The following is a 21452-nucleotide window of genomic DNA, read 5'->3' on the forward strand; positions in this document are numbered from 1 at the left end:
CCTTGTGTTTAGTGGACTTGAGATTATAAGCATCTCCTCTCCTTTACACATACAATTGTTACTTCAAAACATTGGATGCCATTAGGTTACAGTTTCTGCTCCCGTAAGGCTCCATGAAATCCCATTAAAGCCACTGAAACTTTTATATGGCAGTACAAGTCACAGGCTAACATCAACATCTCATGGGAAACACCCAATGGAAAAGAAGATGGCATCTACAAAGTGAGGGCCCCATGTGAAATATTTGATAACTAATGATCTTTCTTGAGTAATTGATGAGTGACGAAGCTTTGCATGCATGTAAAGAACCAAAAAATAACAACATGAGCACATAAAAAAGAAGTAGAAAAGAAAAGCACTATCTACTTAATTATCTACTATCATGGATCTTCAAAATAAGAAAGCCATTTCCACTACTAGGTAGACTCTAGAAAGTAAACAGACAAACTTTAACAAGACGCAGGACCAATCAAAGCAAATATTGTACCCATGGCCTAAGAACAGTTGACATGAATTTTCCTTTTCATAGATTTAAAAAGTGGACATAAACTTAGCTTTTCTTTCATAGAAACAAGAAAGTGGATAAATATTTACCCTTTTTTCACCCATGGCATCTTACACTGCATTTAAAACTTACCCATATCTTGTTGATCATTGGTAAGGTTTTGTCCAAACAACTACTTGCATAGGGTTTCCTACAACGAACGCATTCATCATCTTCAGCCGATCAAGCCAATAGATGAGGACACCCAACTAAATACAAAGCCAACTTGAGGTCTGACACATGAGCAATTGAGTAATATTCCATAATGGCAGACATCGACGCCAATGGAGCAACGGCCACCTGGAAATAAAGACGTAAAACTGCCTATGATTGTTTATCATTTTTATCACCAACCTATTTGAAGTCAAAAGCATATATCGTTCAATACCAAGATGGTCATGCCTGTGGCTTCATGAGAATGTCTTTGTTTAAGAGTGCCCTTTAGTGTGTGTGTTGTATTACTTCGATTTAACATCCATGGATCTTAGTACCTGACATGCTTTTGCTGATTTGATAAAAGATCCACGATAATATCCACTGCTTATCAAACTAAGGATGTCAACTTAAAATCCTTTTTTGCTATTTCTGAGTTGAGAAAAAGTGGTATTTAAGATTGGAGGAGAAAGGACTCCAGAGAGCTCTCAATCTCCCTCCATCTATTTCGTGTTGGTGGTAGCACTGGGTGGTAGCTCCACTACCCACTAAACCTTTGTTCCACCTTTGACTGCCATTAAATCTCTCGTTTTCTTTCTCTCTCTCGCTGTATCCAAGAGAATGGCAGAGGAGGAAGGCACTGGAGAGCTCTCCATCTCCCTCCGCCCCTTCGAAATCGAGGACGCCGACGACGTCATGGCGTGGAAGGGAGACCCTCGAGTGGCGGCATTCTGCCGGTGGCACCCTTACACCTCCTGCGACGAGGCGGTTGCCTTCATCCAGGACTTCGCCATCCACCACGAGTGGTGTCGCGCCATCTGCGTCCCCGGCCGGCCGGTCGAATGCATCTCCGTCACGATAATGATCATGCCTGGTGCCGTGGGCTGCTCAAGTACGAGCTCGCCCACGGCTGCTGGGGGAAGATGTTGGAAAAAAACGAATTAATGGGTCTTAAATATAACTTAGATCCAAACCCGTATTTATGCATAAAAATTTTGACAGAGCCTCAGCGTCCAAAATAGTTTTGAATAATAATTTTGATAAAATAAACTTAATAACAACAACACTCACAAAATGAACTCACTTAGCAAATTTTCAATAATAACAACAACACTCACAAAATGAACTCACTTAGCAAAATGAACTCACTTACTTATGTAATGAGCTACCCCACTTACAAAGAAAAGAACCTTGATGTACCCGTATCACTCAATAACCTCACAAAGTGAGCACGCACTCAACACAAGCCACTCAAGACACTTCTTTTTCACACACCACTTATTATGCCATTCATCTAGGGAGGGCCGATTTCTACATTTTTATTTTATATATATATTTTTTTAATCGTTACACAACCACCGACTTTAAAAGCACCGGCTTTACAAATGAGAGGCTCAAAGCCTCTTGCGTCTTCTCGACCCTTCCCAAGAGTCTGTGATGACTCTCTACAGAAGGGCGTGGCCACCTCCGCTGTGAGGCTGGCTGTTCCGGCTGTCTTTCGGGAATTTTCGGGTATGGAGCGTGTCGAGGCGATGGTCATCCCGGAAGATAAGCGACCGATCAGGGTATTGGAGAAATGTGGATTTCTCAGGGAGGGGATCCTCAGAAAGTACGTGGTTGGAAAGGACAGGCTCTTGGATTTGGTCATGTTTAGTGTTCTTTCTAAGAAATTCAACCATGACCAACCTCACATAAACCTTCCGTACTTGATCTTGTATCCCACAGCATTATGGGAAACCATGTACCTGAATCGCTTTCTTTTTTCTTTTTTCCGTTTTCTTTTTTAGACTAACTAACTGTGTTTGACATGCATGGTTCTAGTTGTTTTTCTGTGTAAAATAATCTGTTAATTCACATATTGTGGCATATACACTTTAAGTTTCTTTAAAGCTTTCCACCAGTGCAGGTAATCACTTAACTCTCTGGATCTTTCATGAGCTTATCAAATCTTCTTGGCTGTCATGTGTATTCAAGAGAAATTTGTAGAATGAGAAGCCCATGAGGTCTTCCTTCCCAGTTCTTTTTTCATCTATTATTCAGTATTTTAGATTATGATTCTAAGTCAATAAAAGGGTAGAAGTAACCGATGGGGTGGGGTTAGTGGGCGGTCAGTATCCATTTTGAATTACTGATGTACTGTAAAAAGGTAAAAAGAAGACTAAAAAATGCCCATGTCGAAGCGTGGTAGGGGCTGCAACCGGTGAGGAGCTGGTTGGACAGTAGGATGAACCTCTACTCACCCAAGGGAGGAGATTTTGATTGTAGGTTTTTTGCTCCATTGTATGTTTTTTCATAGATGGCAGCCAGTAATCTAGATGCTAGTGAGAATTATCTTTAGATTTTTACAGAAGTCAAACCGTTTTTTTAAGTCCACAATTAATCTTAAATAAAAGTTAAAACTGTTATTTGGCTGAACTTAACAGTTTCCGAGGCTGGCAATCCGGCGGCCTTCCTGGAGTATTTCATTCCAGATCATCTTGTTTTCTTGATATTAATTCGGTGGCAACTGGCAAGATTAGGGTAAGAAGATGCTTCCCATATTGAATTCTCATCTAAGTGTCAAACTTGGCTTCCAACGCAACTAATCACTTCATCCTCCACATTGATTATATTACTAATTCCAGGACATTTTTTATAAGTTTTTGAATGCTCTAACAATTATATATACTTCCCACCTTTGGTTGGTTCTTTTGGGATAGCTGAGAGGGAACCCCACGACCATTTGCTATCCCATTAAGAAGGCGCTTTCATTAGCGCTTTGAATTTTATTTGGCCTAAGGAAGCACTTCCCTGATCAAGTTTGAAACTAGGGATGCCAACGGGCAATATTTGAATCGGACACATCCTTCGCTATATCCAATTTATCTATCTGGGCGTTTACATATTTATGTTTCAATTTGGATTCGAATGAGAAAAACATATATAATATATCTGAATACAACCTTTAAATTTGAATCCAAATTCAATATAAATCGGACTTTCAAATTCACATTTGAATTTGAATTGGACTTTTAACCCGATGCAATGGCATTATGTTATGTTACAAACTGTCATTCAAAACATATGGGCATTGGATATAGGGGGGTGGGCATCGGGCTGAGCTGGCGGGTCTCATTTTTACGTCTCAGCGTAGCTGTCCATATTGATGATTATTATCCGGTTAGAACCAGAATTTTAATCGGATTGGATGTCATCTCTTATATCTGTGCCCCATATATATATATATATATATATATATATATATACACAGCCGATGAACCATCATCGCAATTGGGAAGTTGTATGGGGGTTTGGTGATAGGAACACTTCATGATTTGGAACACAATGTTTCGTGTTCGCATTGGTGGAGTCAAAGAGAGTCGGCAGGAGCCATGGATTTCCTTCGAATTTAAAAAACCAAAAAAAAAATTACTCTTATAATTTTAAAAATTTTAACTTGTCACCAGTAAAAATTTCAAAAAAATATTGTTCAACCCTTGTAGAAAATTTTTGAAACATTATTTGGTCTCTCCAACTAAAAGTTTCCGGTTCTGCCCCCACTTCGTACATATTTGCGAAGCTGCTACAGAACACCCCCATGGAGTTAAGGTTTGGAAAGTGAAATTAACAAAAAATAAAAAATAAAAAGCAAGAAACTCGAATATAAGGCAGAATATAATTTTCTACGTGCATGAAAGATCACTCTGTCTAGCAGTAATATTCCTAACTTTAGGCTATAGGACACCAAAACATGTAGGTATTTAGTAAGAATCATCTTTCAAGGAATCTAACGAAGTTTAAATTTGTCTTTCATGTAAAAAAAAGGCATGATGTGCATATAAAATCAATTACACAGGTCATCTAATTGCTATTTGATAGATTTCACCAATTAATAACAACCCAATTTGGACTCAAAAGAATCAAGTTGAAGGTGGTCAAGATTTCAACACCAAGAGTCTATACCAGAGTTACCTGATTAAGCGCCTCATACTTAGAATGAAAAATCTGTTCCAACATGATTATGTCTCTTCCAAGAAAAATTCCCGGGCAGTTTGGCTGTTTAGAAATGTGAGGTATGGTTAAATTTTGTATTCATAACCAAATGGAAGACCTATCTCCATTTTAAGCTCCAGGAGTGTCAAATTTCTGCGTTGTAAATAATGGCACTGACATGCATATTGAAGTATTAGTGGGTAGGCCTGGGCATCAACCCGGCCCAACACTCCAAAATCGAGTTCCGGCCCGGCCCCATACCCGACATCCCGGTCATGGACCGGTTGAAATAGAAAAATATTTTATTTGAGAATATGATTTGGTGGATGACAAGATCTGTTCTTCCCTTGGATCGTGGATCTGCATCGGTTCACATCAGATTTGGTTTGCTAGTTCATGACTTGATATTGGACACTTGGATTCACCTTGCCACCAAGTAGACTCTTGAACAATTGAAGTATGTCCAGTTAAGAGCAAATTAGCAATTCCAACGAAATTAATCACAAATCACACAGACCAAATTATCCGCATAATGTTGGTGTCTAACGTATGAACTGCTGTGAAAGTCTCCAGCTAGTTAATTGCCATTTCATACATGCATAGATTGCCGAGAGATTCCTACACATGCACAAGCATATGCATGCAGACATGAACATGCGTGCTTATAAGCTCACATTTTCGCACTTCAATGCACACAAAAGATGAAAACGATTCAATTTTTTTTAATGAAAATAAGAGCAATTATGCCTTTTCATTCTTGAATTTATAAATTCACGATATAATGTGAATTTCATTTTCCAGGTTTGAAAAAGGTCGTGATCTCACAAGATTTCCATGTCTTGCAAGTATTTTTCTTTCTTGACAGTCGATCATAATCTATCCCAAAACCTTTCTGACTTCCAAGGATATTTTTCTTTAATATACTTGGCATTGGATCATAGTCTACAAAGTTATCCATGGCTGCGTTCCACAGAACGGAAAATGTTGCATCTCAAAAATGCTTAAGCAGAGCAGACAGCAGTCAGCAGAGGTCAAGCATTTCACTTGTGTGTTTATGCAACAAAAACTTCTTGGCAAGCCACTATAAACAGAAAAGGAAAAACTGAACATCTAAAAATTAAGAAATTATCTATAAGCTTTACCACCATTTACACCTCTAATGCATGCCATCCACCTGTTTTTTGCAACATATCTATAATATATATTTTCAATTTGTCTTTGAATCACATACAATATACTTCAGAGCTTTATGCGCGTGTCAGTCTCCTGGGAAGAAATTACAGCATTTCATGTGTGCCACCTTTTCTTTTCCTTCTCTTCCCTGTGTTTGGTGAACTTGAGATTATAAGCATCTCCTCTCCTTGACACATACAATTGTTACTTAAGCAAACGTTGGATGCCATTAGATTAGAGTTTCTGCTCCCGCATGGCTCCATGGCATCCCATTAAAGCCACTGAAACTTTTATATGGCTGTACAAGTCACAGGTTAACATCAACGTCTCATGGGAAAGTCCCAGTGGAAAAGAAGATGGCATCTTCAAAGTAAGGCCCCCGTGTGAAATGTTGATAACTAATGATCTTTCTTGAGTAACTGATGAGTGACGAAGCTTTGCATGCATGTAAAGAACCAAAAAGTAACAAAGTGAGCACATAAAAAAGAAGAAGAAGAAAAGAAAAGCACTATCTACTTAATTATCTACTATCATAGATCTTCTAAATAAGAAAGCCATTTCCACTAGAGGTAGACTCTAGAGAGTAAACAGACAAAATTTAACAAGACGCTGGACCAATCAAAGCAAATATTGTTTCCATGGCCTAAGAACAGTTGACATGAATTTGCCTTTTTCCTTCGTAGATTTAAAAAGTGGACAGAAACTTAGCTTTTCTTTCATAGAAATAAGAAAGCGGACAAACATTTACCCTTTTTTCACCACTGGCATCTTACACTGCATTTAAAACTTACCCATATCTTGTTGATCATTGGTAAGGTTTTGTCCAAACGACTACTTGCAAAGGGTTTCCAACGACATCATCTTCTCCCGATCAAGCCAATAGATGAGGACACCCAACTAAATACAAAGCCAACTTGAGGTCTGACACATGAGCAATTGAGTAATGTTCCATAATGGCAGACATCGACTTCAATCGGGCAACGGGCACATGGAAATAAAGACGTAAAACTGCTAACTAAATTAGGGCAGATGTCAAGATCAAAAGAAAAGTGTTCAACACTCAACTGACATAGGCTTATATGACTAATGGTAGTTGCTTCATGATGTACATATGAAGTATATGTCATGAGAATCTTAATGAACCAAGTGGAAACACTAGTGATGATAGTGACTAATTAGGGTTCTCAAGCATGTCATGTCTAGTTAAAGGGAAATAAATTGAAACCCTAATCTCTCTCTCTCTCCCCCCGCCCACCTCCCCTTAGTCATCGCAAGAGAGGGGGAGAGAAAGAGATGTTGGGCTTCAAAGCAAGGTACAGCACCGGTAACCGGTGGAAGCAATCTAATAATTTATTTAATAATTTGTTCGTTGATGTTTTTTTGATCGGGAGCATAATCTCCCAGCAGCTTGCATGGCAAACCGGTTTGCTGTTCCAAACAAACTTGATTTCCTCTTATTAGTTTCATTCAACAATTGTCTTCGCGCATTAGTGTCCTTTGCTTGGATGGAGCAGTTTTGTAAGAGAAGGCATCCGCGAATGCAGGTAGTTTGTATAGGCGATTCCTACCCACCCGCTCATGATTCTAGTGAATATCCCTTGCAGGCTTCAAGCATTTCACATAAAACCTTTATTTATATATAGCTATCAAATATGTCTCCAAATTCATGCCAATAAGCATCTACTTATCATATTGGTTCTCATTTTATTTTGTCAAACAGTGGATAGGAAAAACAAGACATGTAGAATGGACTGCATACGAACAAAAACTGAACGAAACAAATAAAATAATAAGAAAGAAAAACAAGCAGAACAGACATCACAAGATACAAGCATACCAGAAATAAATGTCTCACAAGATGGATAAATAGATAAAATATAAATAGGCATCGTGTTTTGTTCTTAAAACTATCAAACTAATGACAAAAAACACTAATAACAGGACAAATGGGACAAAGGTGTGGTGGGCAGAACGTCATGTCCGTTCCAACCTAATTGAAGTCAAAAGCATATATCAGTCAATACCAAGATGGTCATGCCTGTGACTTCATGCGAATGTCTTCGTTTAAGAGTGCCCTTTAGTGTGTGTGTGTTGTATTACTTCGATTTAACATCCATGGATCTTAGTACACCAGAGAGCTCTCCATCTCCCTCCATCTAATTTCGTGTTGGTGGTAGCTCTGGGTAGTATCTCCACTACCCACCAAACCTTTGTTCCACCTTTGACTACCAATAAATCTCTCACTCTCTCTTTCTCTCGCTCGCTGTGCCCAAGAGGATGGCAGAGGAGGAAGGCACCGGAGAGCTCTCCATCACCGGAGAGCTCTCCATCTCCCTCCGCCCCTTCGAAATCGACGACGCCGACAACGTCATGGCGTGGAAGGGAGACCCTCGCGTGGCGGCATTATGCCGGTGGGGCACTTACACCTCCCGCGACGAGGCGGTTGCCTTCATCCAGGACTTCGCCATCCCGCACGAGTGGGGTCGCGCCATCTCCGTGGCCGGCCGGCCGGTCGGATGCATCTCCGTCACGATCGGCAAGGATGACGCCCAGTGCCGTGGGCTGCTCAAGTACGAGCTCGCCCACCGGTGCTGGGGAAAGGGCGTGGCCACCTCCGCCGTGAGGCTTGCTGTGCAGATCGTCTTCAGGGAGTTTCCGGGTCTGGAGCGGATCGAGGCGATGGTTGCCCCCGAAAATAAAGGGTCCATGAAGGTTTTGGAGAAATGTGGATTCCTTAGAGAGGTGATCCTCAGAAAATATGTGGTTGGGAAAGGCAGGCTTTGGGATGTGGCCCTCTTTAGTATTCTTTCACAAGACCTCACTTAAACCTTCCGGATTTGATCTTGGATCCCACACCATTATGGGCAACCATGCTTGTTCCGGGACCTGAATCGCTTACATTAACAGAAACATGGCAAGTGATAAGTGGTTCCCGTTGTGCCTTTCAACCTCACCCTTACCTTCAATCGCTTTAATTTCCAAGTTGGGTTGTTCTTGTTGACTAGACGCGAGAGGATGAACCTCACAAATCTGGGAATCCATGTTGATTTCGCGATTCAAATTCCACATGGGTCTCCCTATTTCAACTTCTCATAGAGGCTTCTCTAATCAAGTGCTCAGATATTGAACATGGATAAATCTAGTTTCCCTCTTAATTTTTCAAGTTTTCGCACCATATCTCGCTAAAGTTAAATATATGGTCAGGTCGTATGCGTACCTATGTATTCACAGCTCACATTAAAGAACTATCAAGATGAATTTTGTGAGAAGGGCGATTAATATGAGCAACAATCTACAAATAATCTCCCCTCAGAAAAATAGTTGAAAGATGGTTGTGTCGTCGTGGATCTAATTGCTCTCTTTGTTAATGTAATGTTATGTGTTTCTTTTCTTTGGTGGCAGCGTCATACGGATGGTTATTTGTCTATTCAAGACATTTTTTTATAAGTTTTTGATTTGCTCTAACAAGTATATGCTTCCCACCTTGATTGGTTCTTTGGGGTAGCTGAGAGGGAACCCGTACGACCATTTGTTATCCCATTAAGAAAGCGTTTTCGTAAGCGCTTAGAAATTTTTATATGGCCTAAGGAAGCACTCAAACTAGGGATGCCAACGGGCAATATTTGAATCGGATGCATCCTTCACTATATCAAATTTATCTGTTGGACGTTTACATATTTATGTTTAAATTTGGATTCGAATGAGAAAAACATATACAACATATCTGAATACAACCTTTAAATTTCAAATCCAAATCCAATATGAATCGGACTTTTAAATTCACATTTGAAATTGAGTTCGAATTTTAACCCAATCCAATTGCACTATGTTATCTTACAAACTGTCGTTCAAAACATATGGACATTGGATATAAAGGTGGGCATCGGGCTGAGCCGGCTTGATAACCCGGGCCTCATTTTTACAGCTCAGCTGGGGTAGATTTATTTTTTTAATTAATATATATTATATATTTACAAATGAGAATATATTAAATTATAATTAAAATTAATTTTAAAAAAAAGCCAGCCCATGGCCATTTTATTCTAAGCGCCTCATACTTAGAATGAAAAGATCTGTTCCAACATGATTAACAGTTGTCTGTTTAGAAATGTGATGTATGGTTAAATTTTGTACTCATAACCAAATAGAAGGCCCATTTCAAGATCCCAGAGTGTCAAATTTCTGCATTGTAAATAGTGACATGAAAATTGAAGTATTAGTGAGTAAGCCTGGGCATTGCCCCGGTCCAACACCTGAAAATCGAGTCATGGCCCAGTTAAAATAAAATAAAAAAAATTATATTTTATTTGAGAATATGATTTGGTGGATGACAAGATCTGCTCTTCCATTAGATCCTGGATCTGCATCGGTTCCCATCGGATTTGGTTTAGTAGTTCATGACTTGATATTGGACACTTGGATTCACCCTTGCCTCCAAGTAGACTCTTGAACAATTGAAGTATCTCCATTTAAGAGCAAATTAGCAATTCCAACGAAATTAATCACAAATCAGACGGACCAAATTGTCGGCATAATGTTTGTGTCTAACGTATGAACTGCTGTGAAAGTCTCCTCTAGCTAGTTAATTGCCATTTCATACATGCATAGATTGCCGAGAGATTCGACTACACATGCACAAGCATATGCATGCAGACATGAACATGCGTGCTTATAAGCTCACATTTTCGCACTTCAATGCATGAAAACAATACAATGTTTTTTAATGAAAATAAGAGCGATTATGCCTTTTCATTCTTGAATTTCTAAATTCATGATGTAATGTGAACATCAAAAAGGTCATGATCTCACAAGCTATCCCAAGACCTCTCTGAGTTCCAAGGATACTTTTCTTGAATATACTTCGCAGTAGATCATAATCTACAGTCATACATGGCTGCGTTCTACAGAACGGAAAATGTTGCATCTCAAAAATGCAAAAGCAGAGCAGTCAGCAGTCAGCAGCGGTAAAGCCCTTCACTTGTGTGTTTACGCAACTAAGGACTTCTTGGCAAGCAACTATAAACAGAAAAGGAAAAACTGAACATCTGATTACTGTTTAAATTTGAAACACCCTATTCAGATCTAACTTTTTAAGTCAAAGTTGGCCGGCGTCTAATTTCGTGTTCCACTACCCACCAAACCTTTGCTCCACGCCATTAAATCTCACGCTCTCTCTTCCTCTCGCTCGCTGTATCCAAGAGGATGGCAGAGGAGGAAGGCACCGGAGAGCTCCCCTTCTCCCTCCGCCCCTTCAAAATCGAGGACGCCGACGACGTCATGGCGTGGAAGGGAGACCCTCGCGTGGCGGCATTCTGCCGGTGGGACGCTTACACCTCCCGCGACGAGGCGGTTGCCTTCATCCAGGACTTCGCCATCCCCCACGAGTGGTGCCGCGCCATCTGCGTCGCCGGCCGGCCGGTCGGATGCATCTCCGTCACGATCGGTAAGGATCATGCCCGGTGCCGTGGGCTGCTCAAGTACGAGCTCGCCCACAGCTGCTGGGGGAAGGGCGTGGCCACCTCCGCCGTGAGGCTGGCTGTTCCGGCCGTCTTTCGGGAATTTCCGGGTCTGGAGCGCGTCGAGGCGACGGTCGTCCCGGAAAATAAGCCATCGATCAGGGTATTGGAGAAATGTGGATTTCTCAGGGAGGGGATCCTCAGAAGGTACGTGGTTGGAAAAGGCAGGCTCTTAGATTTGGTCATGTTTAGTGTTCTTTCTGAAGAAATTCAACCATGACCAACCTCACATAAACCTTCAGGATTTGATCTTGGATCCCACACCATTATGGGCAACCTTGCTTGTTACGGAACCTGAATCGCCTTTTTTTTTCCTTTCCCTTTTCTTTTTTAGACCAACCGACTATGTATGACATGCCTCGTTCTGGTTGTTTGTCTGTGTAAAATAATCTGTTAATTCACATTTGTGGCATAGACACTTTGAGTTTCTTTGAAGCTTTCTACCAGCGCAGGTAACCACTTAATTCTCTGGATCTTCCATGAACTGACCAAATCTTCTTGGCTGTCGTGTGTATTCAAGAGAAATTTGTAGAATGAGAAGCCCATGAGCTTTTTCTTCCCAGTTCTTTTTTCATCTATTATTCAGTACTTTAGATTATGATTTAAGTCCTTAAAGGGGTTGAAGTAAATGGGGTGGGGTTGGTGGGCGGTTTGAATTACTGTTGTACTGTAAAAGGAAGACTGCAAATGCCCATGTCAAAGCGTGGTAGGGGCTGCAACGCGAGAGGAGTTGGCTGGGCAGTAGGATGAACTTCTACTCACCCAAAGGAGGAGATTTTGACTGTAGATTTTGCTCCATTGTAGTTTTTTCACAGATGGCAGCCATAATCTAGATACTTGTGAGACTTCCAGCTTATCATTAGATTTTAACAGAAGTCATATCGTTTTTTAAGTCCACAATTAATCTTAAATCAAAGTCAAACTGTTATTTGGCTGAACTTAACAGTTTTCGAGGCTGGCAATCCGGCGTTCTTCCTGGAGTTTTTAATTCCATAGCATCTTGTTTTCTTGATATTACTTTGGTGGCAAGATCAGGGTAAGAAGATGCTTCCCATATTGAATTCCCATCTGTGTGTCAAACTTGGCTTCCAACGCAACTGACCACTTCGTTCTCCACATTGATAATATTACTGATTCCAAGTTGCTCCACTTGAAAATTGAAAGGGCGCCTGCAGCATTTCATGGTGTGGAAACTGGGTCTTATAGGAAACATGGCAAGTGAGAAGTGATTCCCATTATGCCTTCCAACCTCACACTGGCCTTCAATCACTTTAATTTCCATGTTGGGTTGTTCTTGTTGACTAGTCGGGAGAGGATGAACCTCACAAATCTGGGAATCCATGTTGATTTCACGATCCAAATTCCACATAGGTATCTCTATTTGAACTTCTCATGGATGCCGCATGGATCATGGAGAATTTATTTAATTGGTTTTCTCTGATCAAGTGCTCAGATATTGGACTTGGATAAATCTAGTTTCCCCCTTGTTTTTTCAAGTTTTCGCACCAAATCTGGCTATAGTTAAATATATGGTTAGGTCGCATGCGTACCTATGCATTCACAGCTCACATTAAAGAACTGTCATGATGAATTTTGTGAGAAAGGCGATTAATATCAGCAACAATCTATCTCCCCTCAGAAAGATACTAGGAAGATGCTTGTGTCGTCGTGGATCTAATTGATGTCTCTGTTAATGTAATGTCATGTGTTTCTTTTTTTCTTTTTTTTGTTGGTGGCAATGTCATAATGGTGGTTATTTGTTTATTCAAGACATTTTTTAAAAGTTTTTGAATTGCTCTAACAAGTATATACGTCCCACCTTTGGTTGATTCTTTTGAGAAAGCTGAGAGGGAACCCTACCACCATTTGCTATCCTATTAGGAAAGCGTTGTCATTAACGCTTAGAAATTTAATTTGGCCTAAGGTAGCACTTTCCCTGATCAAGTTTGGAACTGGGGATGCGAACGTGCAATATTTGAATCGGACGCATCCTTCTCCATATCCAACTTATCTATATATCCAACTTATCTATCGGACGTTTACATATTTATGCTTCAATTTGGATTCGAATGAGATAAATATATATAATATATCTGGCTTGACGCCCACCCTTAATTGGATGTCGAAAAGCCTTGTTGTCCATATTGATGCTTATTGTCGGTTCGAACCCGAACACGAATTTTAATCGGACTACATGTCATATATATATATATATATGCTGAAGCAGGGTTTTAAATACCAAGTCTGAACCCAGCCGAAGGACATCTGTAATTGAAACTCATCCATTCCGCTTTCCACATGGAGAAGACCATGAACCACCATCCTAATTGGGAAGTTGTAAGAGGGTTTGGTAATAGGAATACTTCATAATTTGGAACATAAGGTTTCTTGTTGCCACGGGTGGAGTCAGGGAGGATTCGGCAGGAGCCATGGCTTTCCTTCAATTTTTTTTTTTTTAAATTACTCATATAACAAAGTTATGAAGACACCAAAACAAGTAGGTATTTAGGAAACAAGTTTTTTTTTTTTTTGAAAATCACTCTGTCGAGCAGTAATATTCCTAACTTAAAGCTATATGACACCAAAACATGTAGGTATTTAGCAAGAATCATCTTTCGTTGAATCTAACAAAGTTTAAATTTGTCTTTCGTGTCAAAAGAAAAAAGGCATGATGTGCATATAAAATCAATTACACAGGTCATGTAATTGCTATTTTGATAGATTTCACCAATTGATAACAACCCAGTTTGGAATGAAGGGCATCAAGTTGAAGGTGGTCAAGGTTTCAACACCAAGAGTAAATACCAGGGATATCTGATTAAGCGCCTCGTACTTAGAATGAAAAGATCTGTTCCAAGATGACTATGTCTCTTCCAAAAAAATATTCACGGGCAGTTGTCTGGTTAAATGTTGTACTCATAACCAAATGGAAGGCCCGTCTCTGTTTCAAGCTCCCGAACCCGAAGTGTTAAATGTCTGCATCGTAAATGGGAGAGTGACATGCAAATTGAAGTGTAGTGGGTAGGCCTGGGCATCAGTCCGGCCGGGCCTGACACCCGAAAATCGAGTATGGACCTGACCTGATACCTGACATCCGAGTCCTGACCCAGTTAAAATAAAAAATTATTTTATTTGAGAATATGATCAAGATCTGTTCTTCCAGCGGATCCTGGATCTGCATCGGTTCAAATTGGATTTGGTTTGCTAGTTTATGACTTGATGTTGGACACTTGGATTCACCCTGCATTCACCCTTGCCTCCATGTAGAGTCTTGAACAATTGAAGTATGTCCAGTTACGAGCAAATTAGCAATTCCAAGGAAGTTAATATCAGACAGACCAAATTATCCGCATAATGTTGGCATCTAACGTATGAACTGCTGTGAAAGTCTCCTCTAGCTAGTTAATTGCCATTTCTTACATGCATAGATTGCCGAGAGATTCCACTACACGTGCACAAGCACATGCATGCAGACATGAACATGCGTGCTTGTAAGCTCACATTTTCGCATTTCAATGCACACAAAAGATGAAAACAGTGCAATTTTTTAATGAAAATAAGAGCAAGGTCATGATCTCTCAAGATTTCCGTGTCTTGCAAATATTTTTCTTTCTTGACAGTCGATCATAATCTATCCCAAGACTTCTCTGACTTCCAAGGATACTTTTCTTTAATGTACTTGGCAGTAGATCATAATCTACACAGTCATACATGGCTGCGTTCTACAGAACGGAAAATGTGGCATCTCAAAAATGCATAAGCAGGACAGACAGCAGTCAGCAGAGGTAAAGCCCCTCACTTGTGTGTTTATGCAACAAGGACTTCTTGGCAAGCCACTATAAACAGGAAAGGAAAAACTGAACATTTAGAAATTAAGAAATTATCTATCAGAATAAAGCTTTACCATACACCTCTAACGCATGTTATCCACTTGTTTTTGCACCATATACATGTATTAGAAGAATGCCTTAGCACCTTTTACATCTATAATATATATTTTCAAATTGTCTGTGGATCACATACAATATACTTCAGAGCTTTGTGCGCGTCACTTTCCTGGCCAGAAATTTCAGCATTTCATGTGTGCCACCGTTTCATTCCTTCTCTTCCCTGTGTGTAGTGAACTTGAGATTATAAGCATCTCCTCCCCTTTACACATACAGTTGTTACTTAACCAAACGTTGGATGCCATTAGATTACATTTTCTACTCCCGTATGGCTCCATGGCATCCCATTAAAGCCACTGAAACTTTTATATGGCTGTTCAAGTCACAGGTTAACGTCAACATGTCATGGGAAACTCCCAATGGAAAAGAAGAAGGCATCTACAAAGTAAGGGCCCCATCTGAAATATTGATAACTAATGTTCTTTCTTGAGTAATTGATGGGTGACGAAGCTTTGCATGCATGTAAAGAACCAAAAAGTAACAAAGTGAGCACATAAAAAGAGGAAGAAGGAAAGAAAAGCACTATCTACATAATTATCTACTATCATAGATCTTCAAAATAAGAAAGCCATTTCCACTACTAGGTGGACTCTAAAGAGTAAACAGACAAAATTTAACTGGACGCTGGACCAATCAAAGCATATATTGTATGCATGGCCTAAGAAAACTTGACATGAATTTGCCTTTTTCCTTCATAGATTTAAAAAGCGGACAGAAACTTATCTTTTCTTTCATAGAAATAAGAAAGTGGACAAACGTTTACCCTTTTTTCACCCATGGCATCTCACACTGCATTTAAAACTTACCCATATCTTGTTGATCACTGGTAAGGTTTTGTCCAAACAACTACTTGCAGAGGGTTTCCAACAACGAACGCATTCATCATCTTCTCCCGATCAAACCAATAGATGAGGACACCCAACTAAATACAAAGCCAACTTGAGGTCTGACACATGAGCAATTGAGTAATATTCCATAATGGCAGACATCGACGCCAATCGAGCAACCGGCACACAGAAATAAAGACGTAAAACTGCTAACTAAATTAGGGCGGATGTCTAGATCAAAAGAAAAGTGTTCAACACTCAACTGACATCGGCTTATATGACTAATGGTAGTTGCTTCATAATGTAGATATGAAGTATATTTCATGGAAATGTTAATGAACCAAGTAGAAACACTAGTGATGATAGTGACTAATTGGGGTTCTCATGCATGTCATGTCCAGTTAAAGGGAAATAGATTATTAGAAGCACACAAATGAAATGACCCCAGTAGGATATAGAACTTGTCATATTTGAGAGAAAGGACATAACTGTGACATTCCTTTTAGAGACTCCAATGCAAAGCAACTTCTCCATCTCCTGTTTGGATTTCCAGAGCAGTAAGGTGCTTCAGATAAGGCAAAGAATGGAAGCCGAAGCCCATGTGACTGCAAGCTTTAAGAAGCTTACTTTTGAAAGAGGTGGCATATGGGACCATAGCCAAAGGAAATTATTTGATATATTTGCAAAAACAAAATGGGTAGTTGATTGTTGGATTTAAATCTTATTCTTGCTTCCTTTCTTTGATGTTCATGCAAGGCAAATGATGTAGACCCTGATAGCCATGGTCAAGTTGTCTCAGATACAACCTCCTTTGCTAGGGTTTAGATGAGTGTCTTTGGACGTATTTCCAGCAGCTATCAAATGCCCAATATTATGTCTAGCCTCATATTTTCTGTCTTATTGCATGAACCTCCTATACTTTCAAGAAATTGCTCAGACAATCGGATTGAGTTCTTGTACCAGTAGTAGTGTGGTACCACACAACTTTACTCAACTTTATGTAATGAAACTCTGACCTTATTAAGCACTAGATGATGGACAGCGGCATCTTTAAGTCTCTATTTTCCAACAGTTCTTTATATACAACTGATGCATGTCCGATTTCTTATAGCGAGGTGCATCGTCTTCAATTGCGTAGAGTAAAAGCTGTTAAACGCAAATTGCATATGTATCGGCGTGCCTTATATGGAAATTGTTCTTAGTTTGTTCCTCCAATAATTGAGAAAGATGGAGATACCACAAAACCTTCGGCTTCATTCACAAAACCCGGAGCTGATCTCACCTCCAACCTGATCAAGACCTAACCTGTCCAATCATAGAGACAAAAGTGATGCAAATGGTTTATTCGTTTTTTTGGGGATGGGAAAGCTGGCTAAAGTTTAGAATCTATAAATAATATTCAGTGATGCCTATTTTTCTGAACAGTGTGAAAACTTGGTTTGAAATTTTATATATATATATATATATAATACGAAACAGTAACTTGAATGATGTAAGATTTGATATATGTATATATAAGTGTGTATATATATATATATATATATATATATATATATATATATATATATATATATATATATATATATATCTATATAACTCATCCACATCAGACGGACTATTATTGAATAAAGTATTGGTCTTCTAGTTGGGTCTTTCGAGCTTGGGCTTTTGGGCGCAGGGCCAGCATCATGCCTTAACTATTAGCGGCGTAGCGGGGAACAACCGGCGCTTCAACTGTTTTCCAACATGAAAAGTGAATTGAGTTTTGAAATGGTATACGTATAAGCTAGTGTATGGTGATTTCATTCTTCTCCAGTCAATCATGTAGATGACGTCTGCATCAAACTTTCAACTAGTTGCTTTGACATGAAGCAAATATTTGAAAACCATGATCTATGAAAACGATAAACCTGGTTTCCTTACTTTAGTTTCTCATGCATGCATGGTATATTCTTCAATTCGAGTGTTGCACATATCATTATTTACGGTTCAAATTAATAATACTCATAAAAATTTAAACTAAAAACGTATTGGGACCAATAAGCTATGCTACGTCGCTCGACACCAACCATATTCGCATGATTTCATTTATAAAAATTAACAACAAATTGATGTTTTTGGGGCTCTGTTGGACCAAATTTTGATATTTTTCTGCAAGAGTCAAACAAGGTATGGTTGCACTGAATCAAGTAAAACTTTTCATTGAATTTTAACTATGTTCCTTGCCTACTCCACATGACATGCGCAAAAACACGCACATACATGCACCCATGCATGCACGTACAAGTTGGTCATTGAATGTGTCATGTCATAACAAGTTGGTGTGATACACTTCGCCGGTCCCACTCCGGCGGCCCCACAGCCCAGAAGGTGACGTGGCAATCAGGAAAAGAAATCAACAGGGTGGGACCCACGCTCCTCTTGTCGGTGGGGCCCATCTTATAAGCCAGCCCCACCGATGCAGACCTTCGAGGCCAACTTGTAAGAAAACAACGAGCACTATCTTCTATATGAAATGAATAAATGTGAGTAAATAGGAAACAGAAAATGAGGGCTACACATTGATGAGAGAGAGAGAGAGAGAGAGAAAAAAAAAAATCTAGAGAGAGACAGAAAGTCTCTTCGCCACAAAAATTAGAAAGAGAGAAGAGAGAGAAACTGTTCCTTACATGGATTCCCTTGTGTATGAGCAATGTCACAAGATGAGGGTTCAAAGGGTGAAAGGCTCAATGGTTGGTGACGGGTTTTTTATGTGCTTTGAATGTGACAGGAGGAGCCCCATGTTCATGCACATTTAGCCAATCACCCCACCATGTGGAACTATAAACCTAACATTCTCTCTCTCTCATATCCCAACATGCGCATGGCGGAGCTACACCCCAGCAACAAAATTTTTATTTATTTTTATATAGATGTCATACGACTTATTCATGTACGTTGTGCCCTTTTTGAAATGAGAATTTTTACAACAGTGCCTCGTAGCTAAAAATTTATGGTTCCGCCGCTGCGACATGCAAGTGTATTTTGTGATTCTTTCTAAAACGAATCAGCCACTCGTATTGTCCATATAAAAAATCTACTAACGGTTGAAACCCTTGTAAATAATGCCGTTTACGTCGTGTTTATATATACATATGTAAGTTGATGTAAACTTCTATTCACTGTCTCTATATGCTTGTATGCAGTACTAAAAGGAGAAAATGCAAGACAAGGTACTGGGTACAGTAGTTACAAGCTCTAACAATTGAACGGTTCTTTCTGCTTCTTGCACATTAATTTTATTTATATAGTATGCTTGATCAGAAGTACCTTAGCGTAAACTATTGTCTTTGAACATTTATACACATGTTAATTTTTGAAAATGTCCTACATAAATGACCAACATATTCTAACTTAAGGTATGCCATGTGAGCTTTTTGTGCGACAATAACAATATGCAATCAACAACATGAAAATTTAACTTTGTAAGTGATATCTTGTAAATTATCAAAGAAATTAATCATACGACATATTCTCTCTCTCTCTCTCTCATACCTAAGCCTCATGTATGTGTGTGTGTATATGTATATACACACACACATATATACATGAGACCCTTAGATATTAGACTCTTAAGGAATTGTTTTGGCTATATATATATATATATATATATATATATATATATATATATATATATATATGGAAAGAGAAAGAGAGAGTAGTACATGCCATGAAATTGTTCGGGAAACCTTACTTTCACCGCTGGACAAGGAGGATCGGTTAATTGGACGTACGAAATTGAGGAGAGAGGTGGTGTGTTTTCATAGGGGCGGCACTTTTGCCTTTGCCTTTTCTTTCCCTTCCCCTTTTGGAGCATTAAAACCCGCACTTTCTCTGTAGGATGATATCATTTTCCCTGGACTTTTCTTTACGTCAACTTACCCTACCCGGAAATGAGCCTAATTTGTCCACATTTGTGTGCCCTCCTTTAGGCTTTTAGCCTCTATTCAATTATTATACGTAGATGGAAATAATTTTTTTTTTTTAAAAAAAAAAAGAAAAACATGACGTTGAGAACCACCACTGACCAGAGAACTTTTTGGAACAATAAAAAAATGTCTACCGAGTTGTGCGTGTTAGATTTGGATTTGTTTGGTCCAATCTAGTAAAAAAATCACAGAGATAGATCCAAACTGTAAATTGGTATGAATTTAGATTGCAGCTATCTGGTAAGCATCCAGACTGGAGTGCATGTAAATATTGGCTCTTCTGCGTCTTGGATTTGGATTCGCTTCGGGAAATCCAGAGCCAAGCCTAAATCTAGTTAAGTCACCAGCGAATAACTTTTTAATGTTTCTATTTTAATGAATTAAAATTAATTAACGGCATTTTTAGGACCCTGGAGGAGGCACTTAAATTTAAAAAAAAATGAAACTAATATATTTTTAAAATTTTCAGAAAAAAGAAAAAGGCGGGTGGTCTTCGTAGTCCCGGGCTTTGATCATAACCCAACTCTCCTTGTTTTCAGTCGTTGGTGCTTTTTTCCCGTGTCTTTTTCCACAGGATTCGTGTACAAAAGTCCGCCAGTCGCACGGTGAAAACCTTTTACTGTCAGAGATAAAATTGGCTTCACAGTTTCGCTACCCCGAGCTCGCTTTAATGCTGAATGCGTTGGAGAATCTCTCCTTCTCAGCCGTTCGATCTCCCTGCTTTGGAAAAGAAGGATCTGCTAGACGACAGACACGTGGCTCGGGCGTCGAAAAGAAGGGTGAAAAGCCTTTTACTTTTTTTTTACCTCGGGATAAAGAAGGACGGGGGTCGTGGGTGCACCACCTCTTGCTGTCGGAAGCAAGGAGGGAGGAAGGGTTAGAAGACTTGCCTCTCACCAAGGTGGGACCCACTAATGATTCCCCTCAACTTTTACCGCGCGACAGACGGGAGCTGGGAAAATGTGATAATCGATCACGAAAAAATTTTACCGTCACTGCCGCTTCCTCTTTTCCCTTGGTGGGCCCGTCACCCTATGTAGAATTTTTTACTAATTCCGTTTGATTGGATAATTTATCAAATCGAACGAACCAAATTCGCATCTCAATAGGAGAAACCAAAGATTTCAAGTTAGGATTGAATTAGTAAAGTACATGCCGTATTTGAATCTGATTAATAATTGGATTTGAGCATCTTCCTGTGATTTTCACTAACATTTCCAGATCAACTTCTGTTGGAAAACTAAGGATATTAAATATTAAAGGTACAATTAAGGAGTTCAGGTATTAAAGAGTTTTGTTTTGAAGTCATTTTAATAGATTTTTCTCATCAAGCAAACTTAAGTTTGAGGTTA

At 39.4% G+C, this 21452-nt stretch overlaps 3 protein-coding genes across 3 annotated transcripts; all 3 read left to right on the plus strand.

Annotated features, from left to right (window-relative positions):
• The first annotated feature begins 1318 nt into the window (after positions 1–1318).
• On the plus strand, positions 1319–2534 carry LOC116262911 (uncharacterized). The gene is made up of 3 exons (XM_050079997.1): positions 1319–1576; positions 2149–2399; positions 2519–2534. The coding sequence occupies exons 1-3, from the start codon at positions 1319–1321 to the stop codon at positions 2532–2534; spliced, it is 525 nt and encodes a 174-aa protein (XP_049935954.1).
• Positions 2535–8119: 5585 nt separating this feature from the next.
• LOC116262999 (uncharacterized) lies at positions 8120–8668 on the plus strand. Its single transcript, XM_031642597.1, has one exon. It carries the CDS (start codon positions 8120–8122, stop codon positions 8666–8668), a length of 549 nt encoding a protein of 182 aa, XP_031498457.1.
• Positions 8669–11044: 2376 nt separating this feature from the next.
• On the plus strand, positions 11045–11578 carry LOC116263084 (uncharacterized). Its single transcript, XM_031642709.1, has one exon. The coding sequence runs from the start codon at positions 11045–11047 to the stop codon at positions 11576–11578; it is 534 nt and encodes a 177-aa protein (XP_031498569.1).
• The last annotated feature ends 9874 nt before the right edge of the window (positions 11579–21452 follow it).

The sequence above is a fragment of the Nymphaea colorata genome, chromosome 1 (genome assembly GCF_008831285.2).
Source record: "Nymphaea colorata isolate Beijing-Zhang1983 chromosome 1, ASM883128v2, whole genome shotgun sequence".
Taxonomy (NCBI): Eukaryota; Viridiplantae; Streptophyta; class Magnoliopsida; order Nymphaeales; family Nymphaeaceae; genus Nymphaea; species Nymphaea colorata.